Source organism: Dipodomys ordii, unplaced genomic scaffold (genome assembly GCF_000151885.1).
Source record: "Dipodomys ordii isolate 6190 unplaced genomic scaffold, Dord_2.0 Scaffold91, whole genome shotgun sequence".
NCBI classification, from domain to species: Eukaryota; Metazoa; Chordata; class Mammalia; order Rodentia; family Heteromyidae; genus Dipodomys; species Dipodomys ordii.
The window spans coordinates 1,010,866-1,029,123 of NW_012267307.1; the positions used below are offsets into that span (position 1 = coordinate 1,010,866).

An 18,258-nucleotide genomic window follows, 5' to 3' on the forward strand; every position below is an offset into this window, starting at 1 on the left:
GTGGTGTCACCTGTCCGCTCGCGGACTCCTAGTCTTCGTACCTCTAGTCACTGCTAAGACAAAGGCTCTTCACACTTGCATTCAAAGGGGCAGGCACTCTGCTCTGCATCTCCCCTTCGGTGAGGCCATGAAATGATGCTGCCAGTGCCCTCCAAGTCTAATATGGATTTCAAACTGCTCTCTTCCCAAAACCTTTAGCAAGATGCCAAGGACAGTGGGGTGGAGGATGGTGCTGTAGAAGGAATCCTGTTCACTTTCACAGTATTTGGGTGAGAACCTACTATATGTTCTGGTCCTTTATTGCTGTCTTCAAGCCTTTTCTTCTATATTCTCACACACTATCTATCTATCATGCCCACACCTCACAAGGGAAAAAACTGTTGGATAACTTCACTGGAGAAGTATGAAGGAAGGGGAAAATTTAATTCTGATTTCCTGAATAGTAAAAAAATAATATGGCAGGATACCAGAAACCATCCCTGAGGATAATTTTTAAAAGGGAGATAAAAATATAATCAAAGCACAATCACTACAAAATTAGAATAACTTATGTTTAGGTATGTCACCACTATTTGAACTCAAGTAATTCTCCTGAAATACTTCTACCAGGAAGTGTTCAACAGACAACTCCCATCTCTAGCTCTACTGGTGGAGGGGTAGGTGTCTTAATTGCACTGTAGAAGACTTTGCTCTTTTTAGTTGCAATAGTTTCTTCTGATGGTCTCAGCTACATCTTTCCTCATCAATTTTGCCACAGGACTTTTTAACCTTGTTATTATATAGTCATATGTGGCTGCTGAATGCTGTGAGTATAGCACTAATTCTAACAGCTACCATGAAGTTCATATTTTGGTATATCCTTGCATTTGGGCTCCTTACTAATTAAGAAAAAGCAAAGCCTTATCCATATAGCACACTGATGAGTATGCGCACACACACACACACACACACACAGTAACCACATGCTAGGTGAACTCCTTGCAGGAGGGTCACTACGGAGGCTGAACTCAGGACCTCACCCGTGCTAAGCAGACATTCTATCATTTAATCACACCCTCCATCATTTTTGCTTTTAAATAAGGTCTCACATTTTCCCCAAGCCACGTTAGACCATAATCCTCCTATTTGCATGTTCCACATATCTAGAATGACAGGCAAGACCACACCACCGTGTCTAACTGTTCATTGGCTGAAGTGGGGTTTTACAAACTTTTTTCAGGCTACCCTAAAACTACCTCTGGATCTCAGCTTTACAAGTAAGCAGGATTACAGACATCAGCCATACCCCCAGTTTTTCCTTTTCTCTTCTTTATACCAATAGCAAAAAAGAAGTAAATAACATTTTTTCCTTCTCATCTTCTATGAGTTTTCACTAGGACACATGGTTTTCATGTTTTTAAATTTTAACTTAATTTTCTGTTCATTTTTAAATGACCCAAAAATACTAATATCTAATGTAAAATAAGGCACTGAACAGGATTTTCATAGATATGCTTTATTTTAACTTTCAATATTAAGAGCGAAGCTGACAGTAAAAAAAAAATAAAGTTAACAAAAAATACTTTGCTACCTATTTCTAACAATTAGTAATCTGTCCCAAACCAGTAGTTTATTTTTGCTACACTGAGGTAAAGGACCAGGCTGACAATGAAGTATTCTTCTGTCTCTTCAATCCACACGAGCTCTGCATGTACTTTTCCTACTTCATCCTTGTAGTCGACATAGTATGTGTGTCCCAGGAAAGTGGGGCCGTCGGAAGGGCAGGTGACGGGCCTCATGCAAACGGGAGAACTGAAGCACCAAAAGGGCTTTCTTTTTTCATCCAGGAGAGTCACATCTAGTATGGGGCACCTCTGAAAGCAGACACAGATTCACAAGCGGCAGGGTAAGATGGCCAGTTAAACCCCATTTTCACAGGTCATTCTGACCCAATGTAAACCGAGTGGGAAATGCTGCATGTATCATCAAAACCCAGAATGCTATCACTGGCACGCAGGCTAGTCATCAGTAGAATGTAATCAGTACCTGCTGTGTCTCTCGTCACTAGCACTCACACTCATCCAAACACCAGGGTGAGTTTCAGGGGAGTTTCAGGGGAGACCAGAAAGTAGTATTGGAGGCCCAGAGGAGAAACACACTCCCTCACCTTTCCAACATCAAAAGTATACCTTGCCTTAATCATACATGCAACCAGCAGCACACTCTCCAGAAAAGAGCCAAAGCATCTTTCTTAAGGGTTTGACCCCCTCCCCATGATGAACCCTTGCTCTGCCTATTCAAGTCTTCCTGCAGAAAGCAGCATTACAGAGCTTTACTGAAATATCTGATTTAAATTAAACTTGATGCCAAGCTCTACACAGAATTAGAAGTAACATTAAAATAACATCAAAAATGCCAAGGCATGAAATAAAAAATGGAAAAGGCAGGTATGTAAAGAAAAGCATTAACAGGAGAAACATATCAGCAGGATATCCAGTGGTAACGGAGAGCAAACACTCGAGGGAAGTGCTTACTGTCAATGACACTGGAGGCCCTAGCAGGCAAGGCTGCTTGATACCCCAAACCGCGCCAACAAAGAGCATGGGGACCATCTACACAGGAACTGTCCTGTGTGCGCCAACACCCACACTCAACCACTGTAAGCCATTTGAATGCACTTTATATTGTAACCTGACTTCAAAACACACTGTGTTCTGATAATAATAGGTTTTCTGGTGTTTAGGTTGAGCCATAACCACAGGGACATTCGGGCTGTGAAGCTGGACACAGTGACTCCAGCTCAACATGCCTAGCATCGCGAGTGCTGCAGCCCGCATACCCAGAGCTCCAGGAAGGACCCTTCTCACGGATCCGTGAAGGCCAGATGATCAGAGCTCCAACAGAACCCCACACTGCTTCGAAGAAACCAACGCAACAAGGCACTGCCTCCAACACCATCGCTAATACGGCTTTACGCTTTCTTTACCATTTGTTGAGTGAGGCCTTGGGACCAGAATCAGAATTGGGGTGACATATTTTTCTTAACTGCCTTTGCTCAAATGGTTACTGTAAGAATTAGAAACCGTCTACAATATCCCAGGGGAACTGTTTATTTTCTTATATCCTTTCTTGTTTGTTTTTTTTTTTAAAAAAAAGGCCTGTAATCGTTGAAAGCAATTTTTAAAATGTATTTTACCAAGCAAAGGACCTGGCTCAAGTAGTACAACACCTACCTAACACATATAAGGCCCTGAGTTCAAAATCCCAGAACTGCCAAAAAGAAAATGTGTTTTATTCCTTAGGGGAAATTCCTCAGCTACCTGGCAAACACAAGGGATATAAACACAAGATGGAATACTCACCTGGCTTCTTTTTTAGGAACTCCAAGATTGGACTAGTTTTAATACGAGTACTATACGTAAATGGCAAATGCAGATCAACCTGCTCACCTCTTAACCAGGCAGAGCTGGTGCTGAGGCAGATTTGGGCTACATTACTCCTTCTTTCTCCCAAACTGCCTGGGACCAGGCCAGACACTCTCCACTTCAAGACCTCAGATCTCTCTTTAGATCCTAAGTCACACCACTTTAACGGCCTGTGGAGGCCCTACCTGGAGCTCCTTGGAGGGCTCAGGTTTGCAGCAATGTTTTCAGACTCTGAGAAAGACTGCTGAGAATTCAGTCCTACATTTGTGACTGTAAGACTATTTAGTATTTAGTGTACCTTACACATGGGGGACTTGGTTTTCTATAACACAGCCAGGACAAAGCTTTGTTTCTTAGTATAATTCCTACGCTTTCCTTTTCCCTTCCAGAGGGAACTAAGCTACTGCTTTTATCTTACTCTAAACTACCAGAAAATATAGAATTAAACATAAAAGGACAACCTGACCCTTTGTCATCTTGCCTTTCTTACTCTGTTTTGCGTTCATGTTTTATTTTAGTACACGTTTTCACTGTAAGCCCATCTATCACAGAAAAAAAATGGGTTTGCATTCTTAAAGATATGAAACAATTATCCTTTGTGCATGATAAGCAATTTTTCCAAGTCGTACATATTCGCTTATAGACAAATATCAGAAATAAAACATGTTCTTGAACCAAATACTAAGTGGGTTAGGAGATAATTCTAATTCTCTGTGGCAACATGGCTCAAAAGAAATAGTATATCTACCATTGGAGCTACCCTACAGATGTAGGGCAGAATAATCTTGGTAAAGAAGGAGAAGCAGTCAAGGAGATGTCACTGGCTTTTCTGACTAAGAAATCCCATTCATCCCATCAAATACAAATGAGAATACTGAGATGCAGAACAGTAAGGGCACAAGGCCACCCAAGAAGGGAACTATATGTAATCTTTCCCCACCATCTTTTCCCTCTCTCCCTGACAATTCCCTACAGAAACCAACTCTCCTCTTTATGTAGCTGTTTTTATTTAACTCTAAAGAATATATCTGTAATCAGAATCAATAACTTATAACTACAATAAACTTTATATTGATTGGTACAAAAGGATGTCTCTTTGCAAATGCTACTTGCCTAGTGCAACTTTCAGCTCCCCTTTCTCTACAGAACAGAAGGAATGAGAGAGTGAGGTTATAGTTAGTCCTGTTCAGAAACTGCTGCAGTGTACATACCAGTCCTACCCCACCACAGGAAGAGCAAAGGGTCTCAAGAAGCTCTTGGAGAAGAGCTGAAGACTGTAAAAATCATAAAATCCACAGAAATTAGAATATAACATATTTATTAGAATAAATATATGCACATCAACAGACATTTTTTCTATTATACATAAATGAGTTAAAAAAAAAAGTCCTTCTTACCTCTATAAAGCCATCAAAAGCATTAGTTCTCCAAACAAGGCCAACTTTTCCAATGAGAGGTAGATGTTCTCTATTGTTCTTAAAATTTATCACAATGACCTTCACATATCCATCTTCAATGTACCCTGAAAGGAACTAATGTTATTTTAATTACCACATTCCAGTCAGGATATTAAATCCTCAGTCTTCAGACTAGCCATTCCACAAGAGATGTTCTGTGTCACACTGAAGACATCAACACAGCTAATCCTAAATACCAGCATGAGGCCAGAACACTGTAACCCTGTGACTCAAAGATAGGGGAAAAAAAACACATTATGAGGAGGTGTCATCCAGGGTTACATCAGGGGAGGATGGTGGGGTGAACCTGGATACACACCTGTAACTATCAGAAAGATAAACGTTCACCTCAGTCATGTTGTTGGAGTTCCATTTCTGCACTAAATACCTAAGATAATCAAGTTCTAGAGATGAAAAAGTTATCTTGGCTCACAAATTTTAATGGTCCAGACCATGGTGGCTAGACCTCCTAGCTTCAGACTGTGGCAAAGTAGAATATCATAGCAGGGAGCAAACAGAACATGATGCTTTCCTCAGGGCCTAAAGACCTTCTACTAGGCTACACTCCTAAATACCCTACCACCTTCCAACAGGGCCAAGCTAAGGACCAAGACTTTAACCTATGGACTTTCGAGGTCCCTCCAGATCCAAACCATATTACTTAGTCAAGCCAATTCATAGCAATGGAAAAGCAGAAATACAGAGCTTAATAAGAAAGCAGATGTAGAATGGCTAAGGAAAAAAGGAAGCTAAAAAGGACAAAGCAATCAATGGTACCAAGAAAGGAGGGCCTGAAGAATGGACGGGCAAGAAAAGCTAAGGGAAGGAGCCTAGCGCACAAATCAAACATCTTCGCCCATGCAAACACTTACAAACCCTAAGGACAAATGCTGTTCCTCTCCTAACTGTCCCAATGCTGGGCACTAGCAGCCCTCCCACCTCATGGTACACAGTCACTTCAAGGCCTCTTGTGATAGAGAAGCAGCAGCACTCCCCAGCTCAGGCAGAGATGCACTCCACAGATCAAGCTAGCACACCATGAGGCGTGAATGTCCAGGATCAGGAGCGTAATACTGTAGCATCTCCACACTGTCACCCAAGTTTCTTCAGAGACTGACCCCAGAATAAAGGTTAAGTGAGAGTCAGGCAGCAAAGCATACCAAAACAAAATCAGAAAAGAGCAAATGTTCTTTGTCCCTAGGTTTAGTTATTTCACAGGACAAAATAAAACCAAAGCTAATTTGTTGCAAAAAATTATATACAGTGTTCCCCAACTCAGTGCAGTGCAGTCTGATTGTAACAGGGCCTTCTGTGCTGCTGTGCTTTTAGTGAAAGGCACTATCAGAAGCAGAGTGCCACGCCCGGCAGGGGGGTGCTCCTAGCCTCCAAGCCCAGGTGGCCATGCTACCTGCTTCTGTCTTACTTTTGGCTCAAGGCAGCCTACGTTTTCTTCTGTCCTGCTAAGTAATTAGCAAGAGTGTAGAGAGTAAACCAGAAGACACTGTCCCTTCCCAGGCTCTATGTCACCTCCTAGACCCAAAGAAGGGCCCTAGGCCTAGGGGGAGCCATACCAATAGCATTTTGATTAGACCAGATGATTGGACCAGATGTGACTCTGTGTACTACTGAACACGCATGTGCAAAGGCAGGAGAGACCACTGACTGGCACAGAAATTCAGGCTTGTGTGCTGTCAGCCATCAAAACCAGACATGAAACCAGAAGGCTATTTTCCATGTGGCTCATCCTCAGGACATTCAGAAAATGAACCCAAATACAAGGGCCAAAAACACTATAATGGCAACTGTCTAAGCTAGTAAATACGAGATCCTTGTAGTAAGAAAAGCCTTTCATTTTATTATTAGCAAATATTCTGCCACTTCAGAACAATTACAGTGCTTTTGACCACACGCCCTAGGTGTTCAGCATCGTGAGTGGTGAATGAGAAAGGTCTTCCTCTGAAAAATCACAGTAGCAAAGAAACACTATTCCTTTGAGCAGATACAGGTAGAACTCAGGAGTATACCACTGAAGTTATAATGGTAATGCTTCCAGAAAAGAAGCCTCACAGTGAAGTAGACATATGTAAATGAAAAGACTGATCCAGTATATTTTTACTACATGCCTGTGCTCTTAAACTCTTCAGAGTAAATTCTGCTGTTGAAGATACTAACCTTAGATGCTAAGCTTAACTTGTCAGCACAGAAGACCATTCCCAATTTGTAGTCAAATATCCTTTGAGGCTCACCATCATGGCTTCTAGACAATATATTCATAAGCATGAGCTTTAGAATAAAACAATCAAAAACCCTGCCCAGATATTTGTTACTCCAAACTGAGTAAAACAGGAATATACTTTCTAAGGCTTTGTGAGGGCTATTGGAACCAACAACAAATATTACCCTTACAGGGTAACTCCTGATACCTGTCAGGCTAAATGTACTGAAGCACTTTAGTGTACTATTTCAATAAGAATAACACTCTATGTAAAGAGCAAGGTCCACTGTCAGGCAGAAGAGAGAAATATGTCCATAAACTGGAATTCTCAATGACTGTTAAGATGTCTCTTAACCTGAATTCACTTATAGACTTAATGTCATAACTACCATAATCCCAGCAAGCATTTTAATAAATAATTTAATAATTTAAATTTATAAATAACTAATAAAAATTCACAAGATGACTCTAAAGGTCACATGGGACCCCTGATTTTTTTTTTTGTCGGTCATGGGGCTTGAACTCTGGGCCTGGGCTAAATAAAGGTCACATGGAAATGCTAAGGATCTAATATAACCACAGCAATCTTGAAAAAGGAAAAGCTGACTTTAAAACATTACAGCAAAAACAGTATGGTATTGCTTCTAAGGATATGTAATACATCAACAGAATAGATAAGTTCAGAAACAGACCTATACTTTTTCAAGCAAGTGATATTTGAGAGAGATAACAAAATAGTCCAATCATCAAAGAAAGTCTTTTTTTACAAATAGTGCACAAAGAGCAGTACAGCATAAAGAAAAATACCTCAATACTTACCTCATACTGTACATAAACTAATTAATTATAAATCAAAGAAAGGTAAAAGAAAAAACTCTAAAACTGCTAGTAGAAACAATAGAGAATATTTTACAACCCAGGAAGGAAAAGACTATTGATAGGAGAAAATAATAACCAAGAAGTTAAAAACTGATAAATCAGATTTCATCAAATTAAAACCTGTGATCAACAAGATACCATTAAAAAGACCAATATATTTACTATATATGTATTTGACAAAGAACTAAGATCCAGAATACATAAAAAAACTGTAACAATTTAAGAATAAAAGGTAACTTACACATATATACATACATCTATATACATAGATGCATATGTGCAATGTGTTTACATATTATACATGCAAACTCATATGTGCAAAAGAACATATGAGTTATACATATAACATATATAATTCACATATATAAAAGATATATGCATTTATATATATATATTGTTTAATGATGTCCAAGTGTAATTATCTTTTACTATCCATTGGATTAACTTGTAGATTTATAGACAGTCTAACTATTACAAGTGAAGTAAATCATCCAGCCTATGTTTCCTTGGATCTGGATTACTTTGCCTAATATAATTTTTTTCAAGTCTTTCCATTTCCTTATGAATGAGGGCAGTGTCATTCTTTCTGATGGTAGCATAGAATTCCATTGTGTATATATACCACCCTTGTTTATCGGTTTATCCACTGAGAATCATCTGGGTTGATTCCATATTTTAGCTATGGTAAATAATGCTGCAATGAAAACTCCAGTCTTATTGAAGGAAGTGTACCAAACAGAATCATAATAAGAGATTAAAAAAAAAGAAACAGATATGCTCAATTTCATGACAAGCAAGAATGAGCCTGTATCATGTACTTGAACCAAGAATACTTAATAACATGACCTCTTCTGGCTAAGCTAGTGTGAGTTATCCAGTATTTTTATAGAAGTCAACTTAAAAATTGTCTGATACAGAAGCTGGGTTAATTTTGTAAAATAATTTTTGTGAATGTATAGATGGGAAAAGAGTTGAGATGATGAAAAAGATAAGGGACAAATGACTAAACAAACGTCCGTAGCAAAGAAAAGTAGATATGTTTAGAAAAATTAGAAAGTTCATTTTGGAAAGAAGTGAGACTTTTTTCTTCTCTGTTTCAGAGAAATAGATAAGCAAAAAAAAAGCATATAAATAATTTGTGATTCAATGAAGATGTAACAGCAACAGAAGATCGGGAAGCACAACAAGTAATGATTTTCCTTAACACATCCCAAGAATAAAGGAAACAGAGGGAGGAATCAGGAGTTATTTTTTGCTTTTATAAGGTACATGCACTATACATGAGGTGATATAAATTATTTGAAAGTGGATGTTGGCTGATGCTAAGTATATATGGCATATTCCAGGACAACAATTAAAAAAAGAAAGGACAATAGCTGATATTCTAAGAAAAGAGGGAGAGTATATAGAACCATATAAAATGCTCGATTAAAATCACACAGAAAAAAAAAACAAAAACAAAAAATGAGAGTAACAAAAAGAAAATGCTAACAAATATCGTGATAGTAATCCAACTATATCACTAATCTCTTTAGGAGTGGTGTCAAGGGAGGAGGGCAAACAAATTTAGAGGGGAAACGGAGATAATGGTGTTACAAAAGTCAGTGCATGTCCTACACCAAAATTAAGAAAATTGAGGGAAGCTATAGGATTGGGAGGAATGGAGGTGGCACTGATCAAGATGAATTGTATTTATAAACTGCTTTGTTAAATGGCTTTGTACAGCAACTTAGAGATAATTTAAATAGCTGAGCACTCACTGGCTTAGCGTGTAATTCTAGCTATGCAGGAGGCGGGGATCTGAGGATCATGGTTCAAAGCCAGCCCAGGCAGAAAAGTTTAAATTACAAAAAAAAAAAAAAAAAGTGGAAGTGAGCCGGGCGCCAGTGGCTCACACCTGTAATCCTAGCTACTCAGGAGGCTGAGATCTGAGGATCTCAAAGCCAGCCCAGGCAGGAAAGTCCGTGAGACTCTTATCTCCAATAAACCACTAGAAAACCAGAAGTGGTACTGTGGCTCAAGCAGTAGAGTGCTTGCCTTGAGCTGAAGACCCAAGGACAGTGCCCAAGCCCAAGAGTTCAAACCCCACCACGGACCAAAAAAAAAAAAAAAAAGTGGAAGTGGAGCTATGGTTCAAGTAGTAGAGTACTATGAACATAAAAGCTCAGGGACAGAGATCAAGCATGACTGACAAAAACAAAGAAAATAATAAAATATATTTTAAAATAGTCACTTTAACATTGATAGGCGATGACAGATACACTGGAGGGGAGAGGAGGACGAATGGATGGGTTGAGAAAATACATCATGCCAATGCCAATATAAAGAAAGCTAAAGGAACTATACTAATTTCAGAAAGAGCAGACTTCAGAGCAAGGAAAGCTATAAGGAATAAAGAAGGGCAGTTAAGTAATGATAAAGGATCTAGTCTACAAGAATATGTGACTATTTTCAACGTGTGAGTACCTAACAAAACAGAATTGAAATATATGAGCAAAAGCTACAGAACTACAAGGAAAAATAAGTAAATCTACTATTAGTGCTGGAGACTTCAATACCTCTTACCAGAAACAGATAGACCCAGCAAACAGAAAATCAGTAAGGACATAGTTGAACTCAATAACAGCATGAATCAACTGGATATTAGATACCTGTAGACTAGTTCATCCAACAACAGCATCTTCTCAAGCTCATATAAAGAACATTCACCAGAAGGGCCATGATACCATAAAATACACCTTTTCAAATTTAAAAGATCCAAGATCATATGGTGTCTGCTATCAAATCAACATGAAATTAAAATAGAAATCCCTAAAAGAAAGTCAGCTGGTAAATTTCAAATAATTGGCAATGAAATAACGTATTTCTAAATAACACTAAAGCCAAATTTTTTTAAATCTCAAAAGAAAATTTTTAATTGGACTGTAAGAATAAACTTACAACTTTACAAAATCTGTAGAATACAATGAAAGTAGTGCTTAAATGGGAATTTTTAGCATTGAGTGCATTTATTAGAAAAAAGAAGATCTGAAATCAACCTAAGTTTCCACACTTAGAAAACTACAAAAAGAAGCCAGTTAAACCAAAGTAAGTAGGAAAAAAGTAAACAAAAAGTGGAGTAAAAATCAACAAAGAGGGAAAATTAAAGAAACCAAGGAAAAGACCTTAAAACGTTCAGCAAAACTAATGTATATAGACAGAACAACAGAGCACACAAATTAAACAATCACCAAAACTGAAAAAAGTTATCATCAATACAGACTCTATACATTAAAATGACAGTAAAGGAATACTATGTATAAATTTAGTAATCTAGATGAATAAATTCCTTGAAAGGCATAATTTGCCAAATTTACACAAAAAGAAATATACAATTTTATCAGCTCTCTAATCCAAGAAATTGAATCAAAAGCCTTCCAAAACAAAAAGTACAGGGCCTGAATGGATTCACTGGTAAATTCCATCAAATATCTAAGAAAGAAATTTATAAGAATTCTCTATAATCTTTCAAAAGCTAAAGCAGAAGGAGTAATTCCTAACTCCTCCTATAAGGCCAGCATAAACCTAATTTTGAAACAAAAAAACACTGCATAAAAATAAAAAATACTGACCTCTTATGAACATAAAAGCAAAAATTCTCAACAAAATACTAGTAAATAGTCAAGCACCAAAGGCTCATGCCTATAATCCTCAGGAGTCTGAGATTGGAGGATCACAGTTTTCACGGTTTAAAGCCAGCTGAAGCAAGAATGTCTGTGAAACTCACTCCAATTAACCCCCAAAAGACAAGTGAAGCTGTAGTTCAAGTTGTAGAGTGCTAGCCTTAAGCAAAAATACAGACAGGAACAGCACACCAGACCCCAAGTTGAAGCCCCAGAACTGGCACACACATGCATGCACATGCACACATGTACACACACACACACCAAATAAAAATTGAATAATGCAAAAAAAGAGAATTACAAACTATGACCAAATGGAATTTATCACAAGTATCCAAAGGCTGGTTCAACATTTGAAAACCAATCTATATAAACTATTCATAAGCAAGTCAAAGAAGGAAAAAATATATATAATTACATCCATATATGCAGAAAAACATGACAAAAAGCCAACATTCATCCATAATTTAAAACTATAAGTAAACTAAGAATAGAAGGGACGTTCTAGCTACAAGAATCGCTACCAAAAAAATCTACAGTTAGCATCCTACTTTATAGAGAGAAACTAAAAAAACTTTCCCACTGAAATCAAGAGTAAGGCAAGACTGTCTTATTGCTATTTCACAATATGGTACTGGAGATTTTAGCTAATGTACTAAGGAAACAAAAGATCTGTCAGCTTTCCATCCCTGGAACAAATGAAATAATAAGCTGGTAAGGAGGTTTCAGTCTATGATCACTTGGCACAATTGCTTTTGGGGCCTGTGGCAAAGAAGCTTATTCTGGAAGGGGCATAGGGCAGCGCAAGACTCTATCTCAAGGCCAACAAGTGAGAGAGAAAAGGGAAGAGGCTGGGTTCCCACTATCTCCCACCCAAGAGCAAGCTTCAAAGACTTCCCATTAGGTCCCATTTCTTAATATCCAGCAGTGTCAAACAGGGGAGAAAGCCTTTAACACCTGGGCCTTTGGGGACATTTCATACCCAAACTTTAGCAATAGACATCCAAATTGGGAAGGGAAAAACAAAGTTGTCTCTAATCACAGATTTTAAAAATCTGAAAAACTGTCCAAAATCCAGAGCACTGAAACACCAAATGCTGATAAGAATGTAAAGCAAGTCCTTTTATTTCCTTATGAATGAGGCAGTGTCATTCTTGGTGATGGAAACAGAATTTCATTGTGTATATATACCACATTTTCTTAATCGATTCATCTACTGAGGGGCATCTGGGTTGGTTCCATATCTTAGCTATCGTAAATAATACTGTAATAAACATGTGTCGTTGGTAGCTTTAGTGTGGCCTTGTTTGTGTTCATTTGGGTAAATGCCCAGGAGTGGGATTGCTAGATGATCAGGTAGTTTCTATGTTCAGTCTTTTGAGGAACCTTCATACTCCTTTCCAGAGTGGTAGAACCAGCTTACATTCCCACCAACAGTGTAGTAGCGTTCTCTTTTGGCCACATTCCTGTCAGCATCTGTTATTATTTGTTTTCTTAATAATAGCCATTCTAACTGGGGTGAGGTGGAATCTCAATGCATTGCTTTTATGGCCAGCTTTTATGTTGAATGTTTCTTCATGTGTCTATTGGCTATTCTTACTTCTTCTCCAGAGAAGTCTCTTTTTAATTTGTTAGCCCACTTATTAATGGGGAGGTTGTTTCTTTGAATATTTGTTATTGGAGAGTTTAATTTTTTGAGCTTTTGGTAGATATAGATATAAATGTATAGATTTTTTTTTTTGCCGGTCATCAGGCCTGAACTCTGGATCTGGGCTCTGTCCCTCAGCTCTTCATCTCAAGGCTAGCACTCTACCACTTGAGCCACAGCGCTACTTCCAGCTTTTCCTGCTTATATGGTGCTAAGGAATTGAACTCAGGGCCTCATACATGCAAGGCAAGCACTCTATCACTGAGCCAGCTTCCTAGCCCCATCTGGGTAATTTTTGATATGAGGCCCTTGTCTGTTGTGTAGCTAGTAAAGATCTTCTCCCAATCTGTGGGCTTTCTGTTTATCTTGCTAGCTATGCCTTCACCATGCAGAAGTTCTGCAGTTTAATGTGATCCCATTTGTACAACCTTTCTTTAATTTGTTGTTTTTCTGAATCTTTATTTAGGAAGCTTCACCAGATCCAAAGAAACATAGGCTCCATGGTTTCCCTCCTTTGTAATAATTAGTATATGTCTAGGATAGTCCTAGCAGAGGATCACAATAGCACAATAGCTATGTACATATGGCCATATAAAATGATGCTAAATGCAGTGAACTCCAAGGTATGTAAACAAGAAGTTTAGGAGGGTCTTTTGGTTTTGTTTTTAATGTACTGTGTGAAGTTATTTTTTTTACTTCTTTTTTTTCCCATTTGGTTTATCCCCTGTTGTCGCTGTTTTTCATTTTGGCATCCTGAGTCTTGTATATATGTTTACCTGATCTGGGGAAGGAAAGGAAAATAACAAAATGGTGAGAGAAAGAACACAAGGAGAACCAATGCACCAGCGATACTCACAGGACAGTATGTTGGAAAAAAACTTGACAACTTGGGGAGGAGGGGAGCTGGGGCGGGGAGGAGAAGAGGAGGTAACTACATTCAATCAGAAATGTACTCATTACCTTACTTATGTAACTGTAATCACCCTTACCATAATTTTTTAATGCAAACCAAAAGGAATCATCATTTATTGCCTTTAGGAATGTAAAACCATACAGACATATCCAAAGACAATTTGCTAATTTCTTACAAAGTCATGCTCCTTGGTAGTCAAAGAAGCTGAAAACCTAAGCCATATCAAAATTTGCATGTAAATAGTAATAGTTTTATTCACAGTTGCCCAAACTTGGAAGCAACCAAGATAAATGGAAAAACTGAAATACATCTAGACAATGGAATACTATTAAGTGCTAAAATGAAATGAGCTATGAATCCATGAAAAGAACATAGAGAAAATTCAGTGCTTTTTTACTAACTCAAACAAGAGAATCTGAAAGCCAATATACCATGATTCCAACTGTTTGACAACCTGGAAAACGTTAAACCATCACGACAGTAAGAAGATTAGTAGATTCTTGAAGTTGATGTGATGGCAGAGACAGGTAGAAGACAGGAGACTTTTTAGGTAAAACTATTCTAATACTATAATGGTAGATATATAACATTTATCCAAACCCTTAAAATACACAATGCCCAGGCAGAATTTACCATAAACTATATAGTCTTTAAGTAATAATGATGTCCCAATCTGTGATCACCAACTGTACAAATGTTCTATTCTGATGGGGATATTAAATCCACTTTGTGTAACAGAGAATAACAGTATAGAGATCTCTATACTTTCCTACCATTTTTGCTGTAAACCCAAAACTACTCTAAAAATTAAAGTACGAATATTAAAAAGTCAAATGAAGGGAGAAGCATACTTTGTTATTCAAAATGACTTCTGCTTCTTTACTATGACTGTTCCTATCAATACTGATAACGGTACTGTGCAAAACCTTTTTCCTTCTGCTTCTGAAAATTGGTAATAATTACTTTGATACTAAGATCAAATGAATATACAATCCTTTATACTTTGCATTGCTGATCAGACCCTTTGGCAAGGTCCATCTACACTTCAAAGACATAACTGGACTATTTCCTCTCTTTTCCTCACCAGGCTACCCTGTTATCTCACCAAAATGTTAATGGAGAGTTGAACAGGAAAATACTAATACAGCGGGTCTGAATCTGCCTATTCTATTCATGAGGCCTGGTTACAGCACGACTATGTCTAGGAATTTAATTTGAACCTGTTCTCCTATCATTTCCTGGCAGGTAAGGATGGTTCACTGTGCCATGTGGTTTATGCTGAACATCCTCGTTTCTAGGGTCAGGAAAAGTGGTAGTACTAGATAGTAGAGGCCAACATGACCAGCCTGCAATGAAAACGCTGCATGATGGGCACCAGTGGCTAATGCCTATAATCCTAGCTACTCAGAAGGCTGAAATATGAAGATCACAGTTCAAGGAAAGTCCTCTAGTTAAGCACTAAAAAAGCCAGAAATGGGGTGTGGATAAAGTGGTAGAGCACTAGCCTTGAGCAAAAAAAAGCTCAGGGACTGTGCCTGGGCCCTGAGTTCAAGCTCCAGATCCCCCTCCCCTGAAAAAAACCAAACCCTGAACTAGGAAAACTATTGTGACTCCTCAGGGAGAAGATTCTCAGAAATGCATGCTTGGAGCTGGGCACCGGTGGTTCACGCCTGTAATCCTAGCTACTCAGGAGGCTGAGATCTGAGGATCTCAGTTCTAAGCCAGCAGGAAAGTCCTTGAGACTCTTATCTCCAATAAACCACTAGAAAACTGGAAGTGGCGCTGTGGCTCAAGTGGTAGAATGCTCGCCTTGAGCTGAAGAGCTGATGGGCAGCGCTCAAGCCCAGAGTTCAAGCCCCACGACCGACCCAAAAATAAAAAAGAAAGAAAGAAAAGAAAGCAAATTGTGTATGAGAAAACATACACAGCACTGTTATAAGCTTACCTTAGCTCACAGCCACAAATTATTATTGCAGTATTCCCTTTGATGTTTATCCCTTCTACCCTCTTGCTCTCATAAATTCAGTAGAGGTGGCAAAATGTTTCCTCCCCTAATCTTCCTTGTAGCTTAATTTTACCAACAATACACAAAGGACAGGCAGCAAATATGTGCAGGTTCAGGGATCATAAATTTTTCTTTGAAAAGAGCTTATATAGAACCATTTTTAAAACTTTTAATATTGCCATGACTTGTCAAAGTTGAAAAATACATAAAATACAAAGAAAGGAAATTCTCTAGTTCCTTGGGGAAGGAGTATGATAAAGTTCCACATAGTCAAACCGCTGAGGAAGAAGGAAGGACACAGTGATGAATACTCTCCAGTAGAGCTGAAAAGCAGAGAAAACTATACCAAGTTTCTTACTGAAGGAGAGTAACGTCCAGAAATGTGAATGACATGTTATAAAATTGAAGGACTTACAGCACTCCTGACACAGAGCAGAGCATGTTCTGATCTGAGAAGGTAGTGATGGGCAAACAGAAAAAGAGGACTTAGGGTTCACATCTGGGTGCTGGGCTGCTGAAAACATATTTGAAATCAGAACCCAGCAGCCTCAGTCACAACCTCAAGATGAGTAAAAGCAGCTCTGCTGACTAGGACGCTGCTGGCAGCCTATCAACCAGTAAAGCAATACTCATCTCAGAGCATTATCATTCAGCCAACCTCTGCCTCTGGGACTAAGGAACCAAGAGCTAACAAAGGACTTCTGTTTGTTTCAGCTGTGTGAACTAAAAAGCAAAAAATTCAAAGAACCTTGTATGTCAAACATATATGGGATAGTTAGGAAACAAAAGCTCAATACGAAATGTACTCATACCTTACTCATGCAACTGTAACCCTTCTATACAGTATCTTTACAATACAAGTATATATTTTAAAAGTATATTAAATTCAGAAAAATGTTATTAGGAGGTAGACAGCACCAAATTTCTAGAATTCATTCTGAACATTTCATTGGACTCTACTGTCTGAAAATGAACATAGCAATCATCCTTTGAATATAATTTGCATTCCCTGTATAGTAATGAGTGATAGTTTAGCCTGTTAAACTACATCTACACAATGTATTCTATACTAACATTCTAAAGAAATACATACATACAAATCCTTTAAAGGATGATGATATATCCAGACATACAGTATACCATGAGGCAATTAGTTAAAATAGCTAATAATTGCTTTTCTATGAGTATAATGTTTATCAGAATGTGGATAAAGGATTTATGTATATAAAATAATTTGACCAAAGAATCTTGAACTACAAAAATCACATGGAATTATTCTACCCTATTCACCTGGATTTTTATTCCCAAGAGTAGCATACTTTCTTAGTGAATGGTGTTTTAGAGGGTATATTACATACTATATAGATCTCTGCTGGCTATTATCAAAATTTAATCAGGACCTGGATGGTGATCACATATGTCTACTCTATACTAATCTATGTGTCATTTCATGATACAAAAAAGTGTAGTTACAAGAACAGTTAACATACACAGCAGTGCTTCCCTCTGGTGGGAGGAGAGGCAGATGACAATAGCAAGGGTACACAGTGACCTCAAAGGTCATGACCATGGTGTAGCTTTTAAAACTGTGCTGGCCCCCTGGTTTTGTATTTTATTGCTTTCCTATAGGGTATACTCATATCATATACAGAAAAGATTACACTAATTCTAATAAAAAAATTTTAAGACAAATTTTCCCAGCCATACGTGTATTTCCAAATCAATTTTAGATTCAATTTCACAAATTTTATAATTCTATTACAATTGCAACCCCAAAGAATTGCAATTAATATATGAAGTAAATGGGTACATATGCAGAATCCGGATTTTAAAATGAAATGGCCCTATATAATGATCAAATTCAGGCTCTGTTGAGGGATGGGGAGCCTTGAACTCTGGGCCGGAGCACTATCCCTCAGCTCTTCAGCTCAAGACTAGCACTCTACCACTGGAGCCACAGCACCACTTCTGGTTTTCTGGTGGTTAAGTGAAGATAAAAGTCTCATGGCCTTCAAAGAAACATAGGTCCCATGGTTTCCCTTATTTGCAATATCTAGTATATGTACGAGTCAAGC

At 38.1% G+C, this 18,258-nt stretch overlaps 1 protein-coding gene across 1 annotated transcript in view; it reads right to left on the reverse strand.

Annotated features, from left to right (window-relative positions):
• Nucleotides 1-1,476: 1,476 nt before the first annotated feature.
• The window catches only part of Fbxo15 (F-box protein 15), a 45,941-nt gene continuing 29,159 nt past the window's right edge, over nucleotides 1,477-18,258 (reverse strand). Inside the window, exons 8-9 of the mRNA XM_013026108.1 lie at nucleotides 4,802-4,926; nucleotides 1,477-1,853 (exon numbers count right to left, since the gene is read on the reverse strand). Of these exons, the coding sequence (XP_012881562.1) occupies nucleotides 1,584-1,853; nucleotides 4,802-4,926 (395 nt within the window). The 3' untranslated portion in view covers nucleotides 1,477-1,583. The remainder of the gene's footprint in view (nucleotides 1,854-4,801; nucleotides 4,927-18,258) is intronic.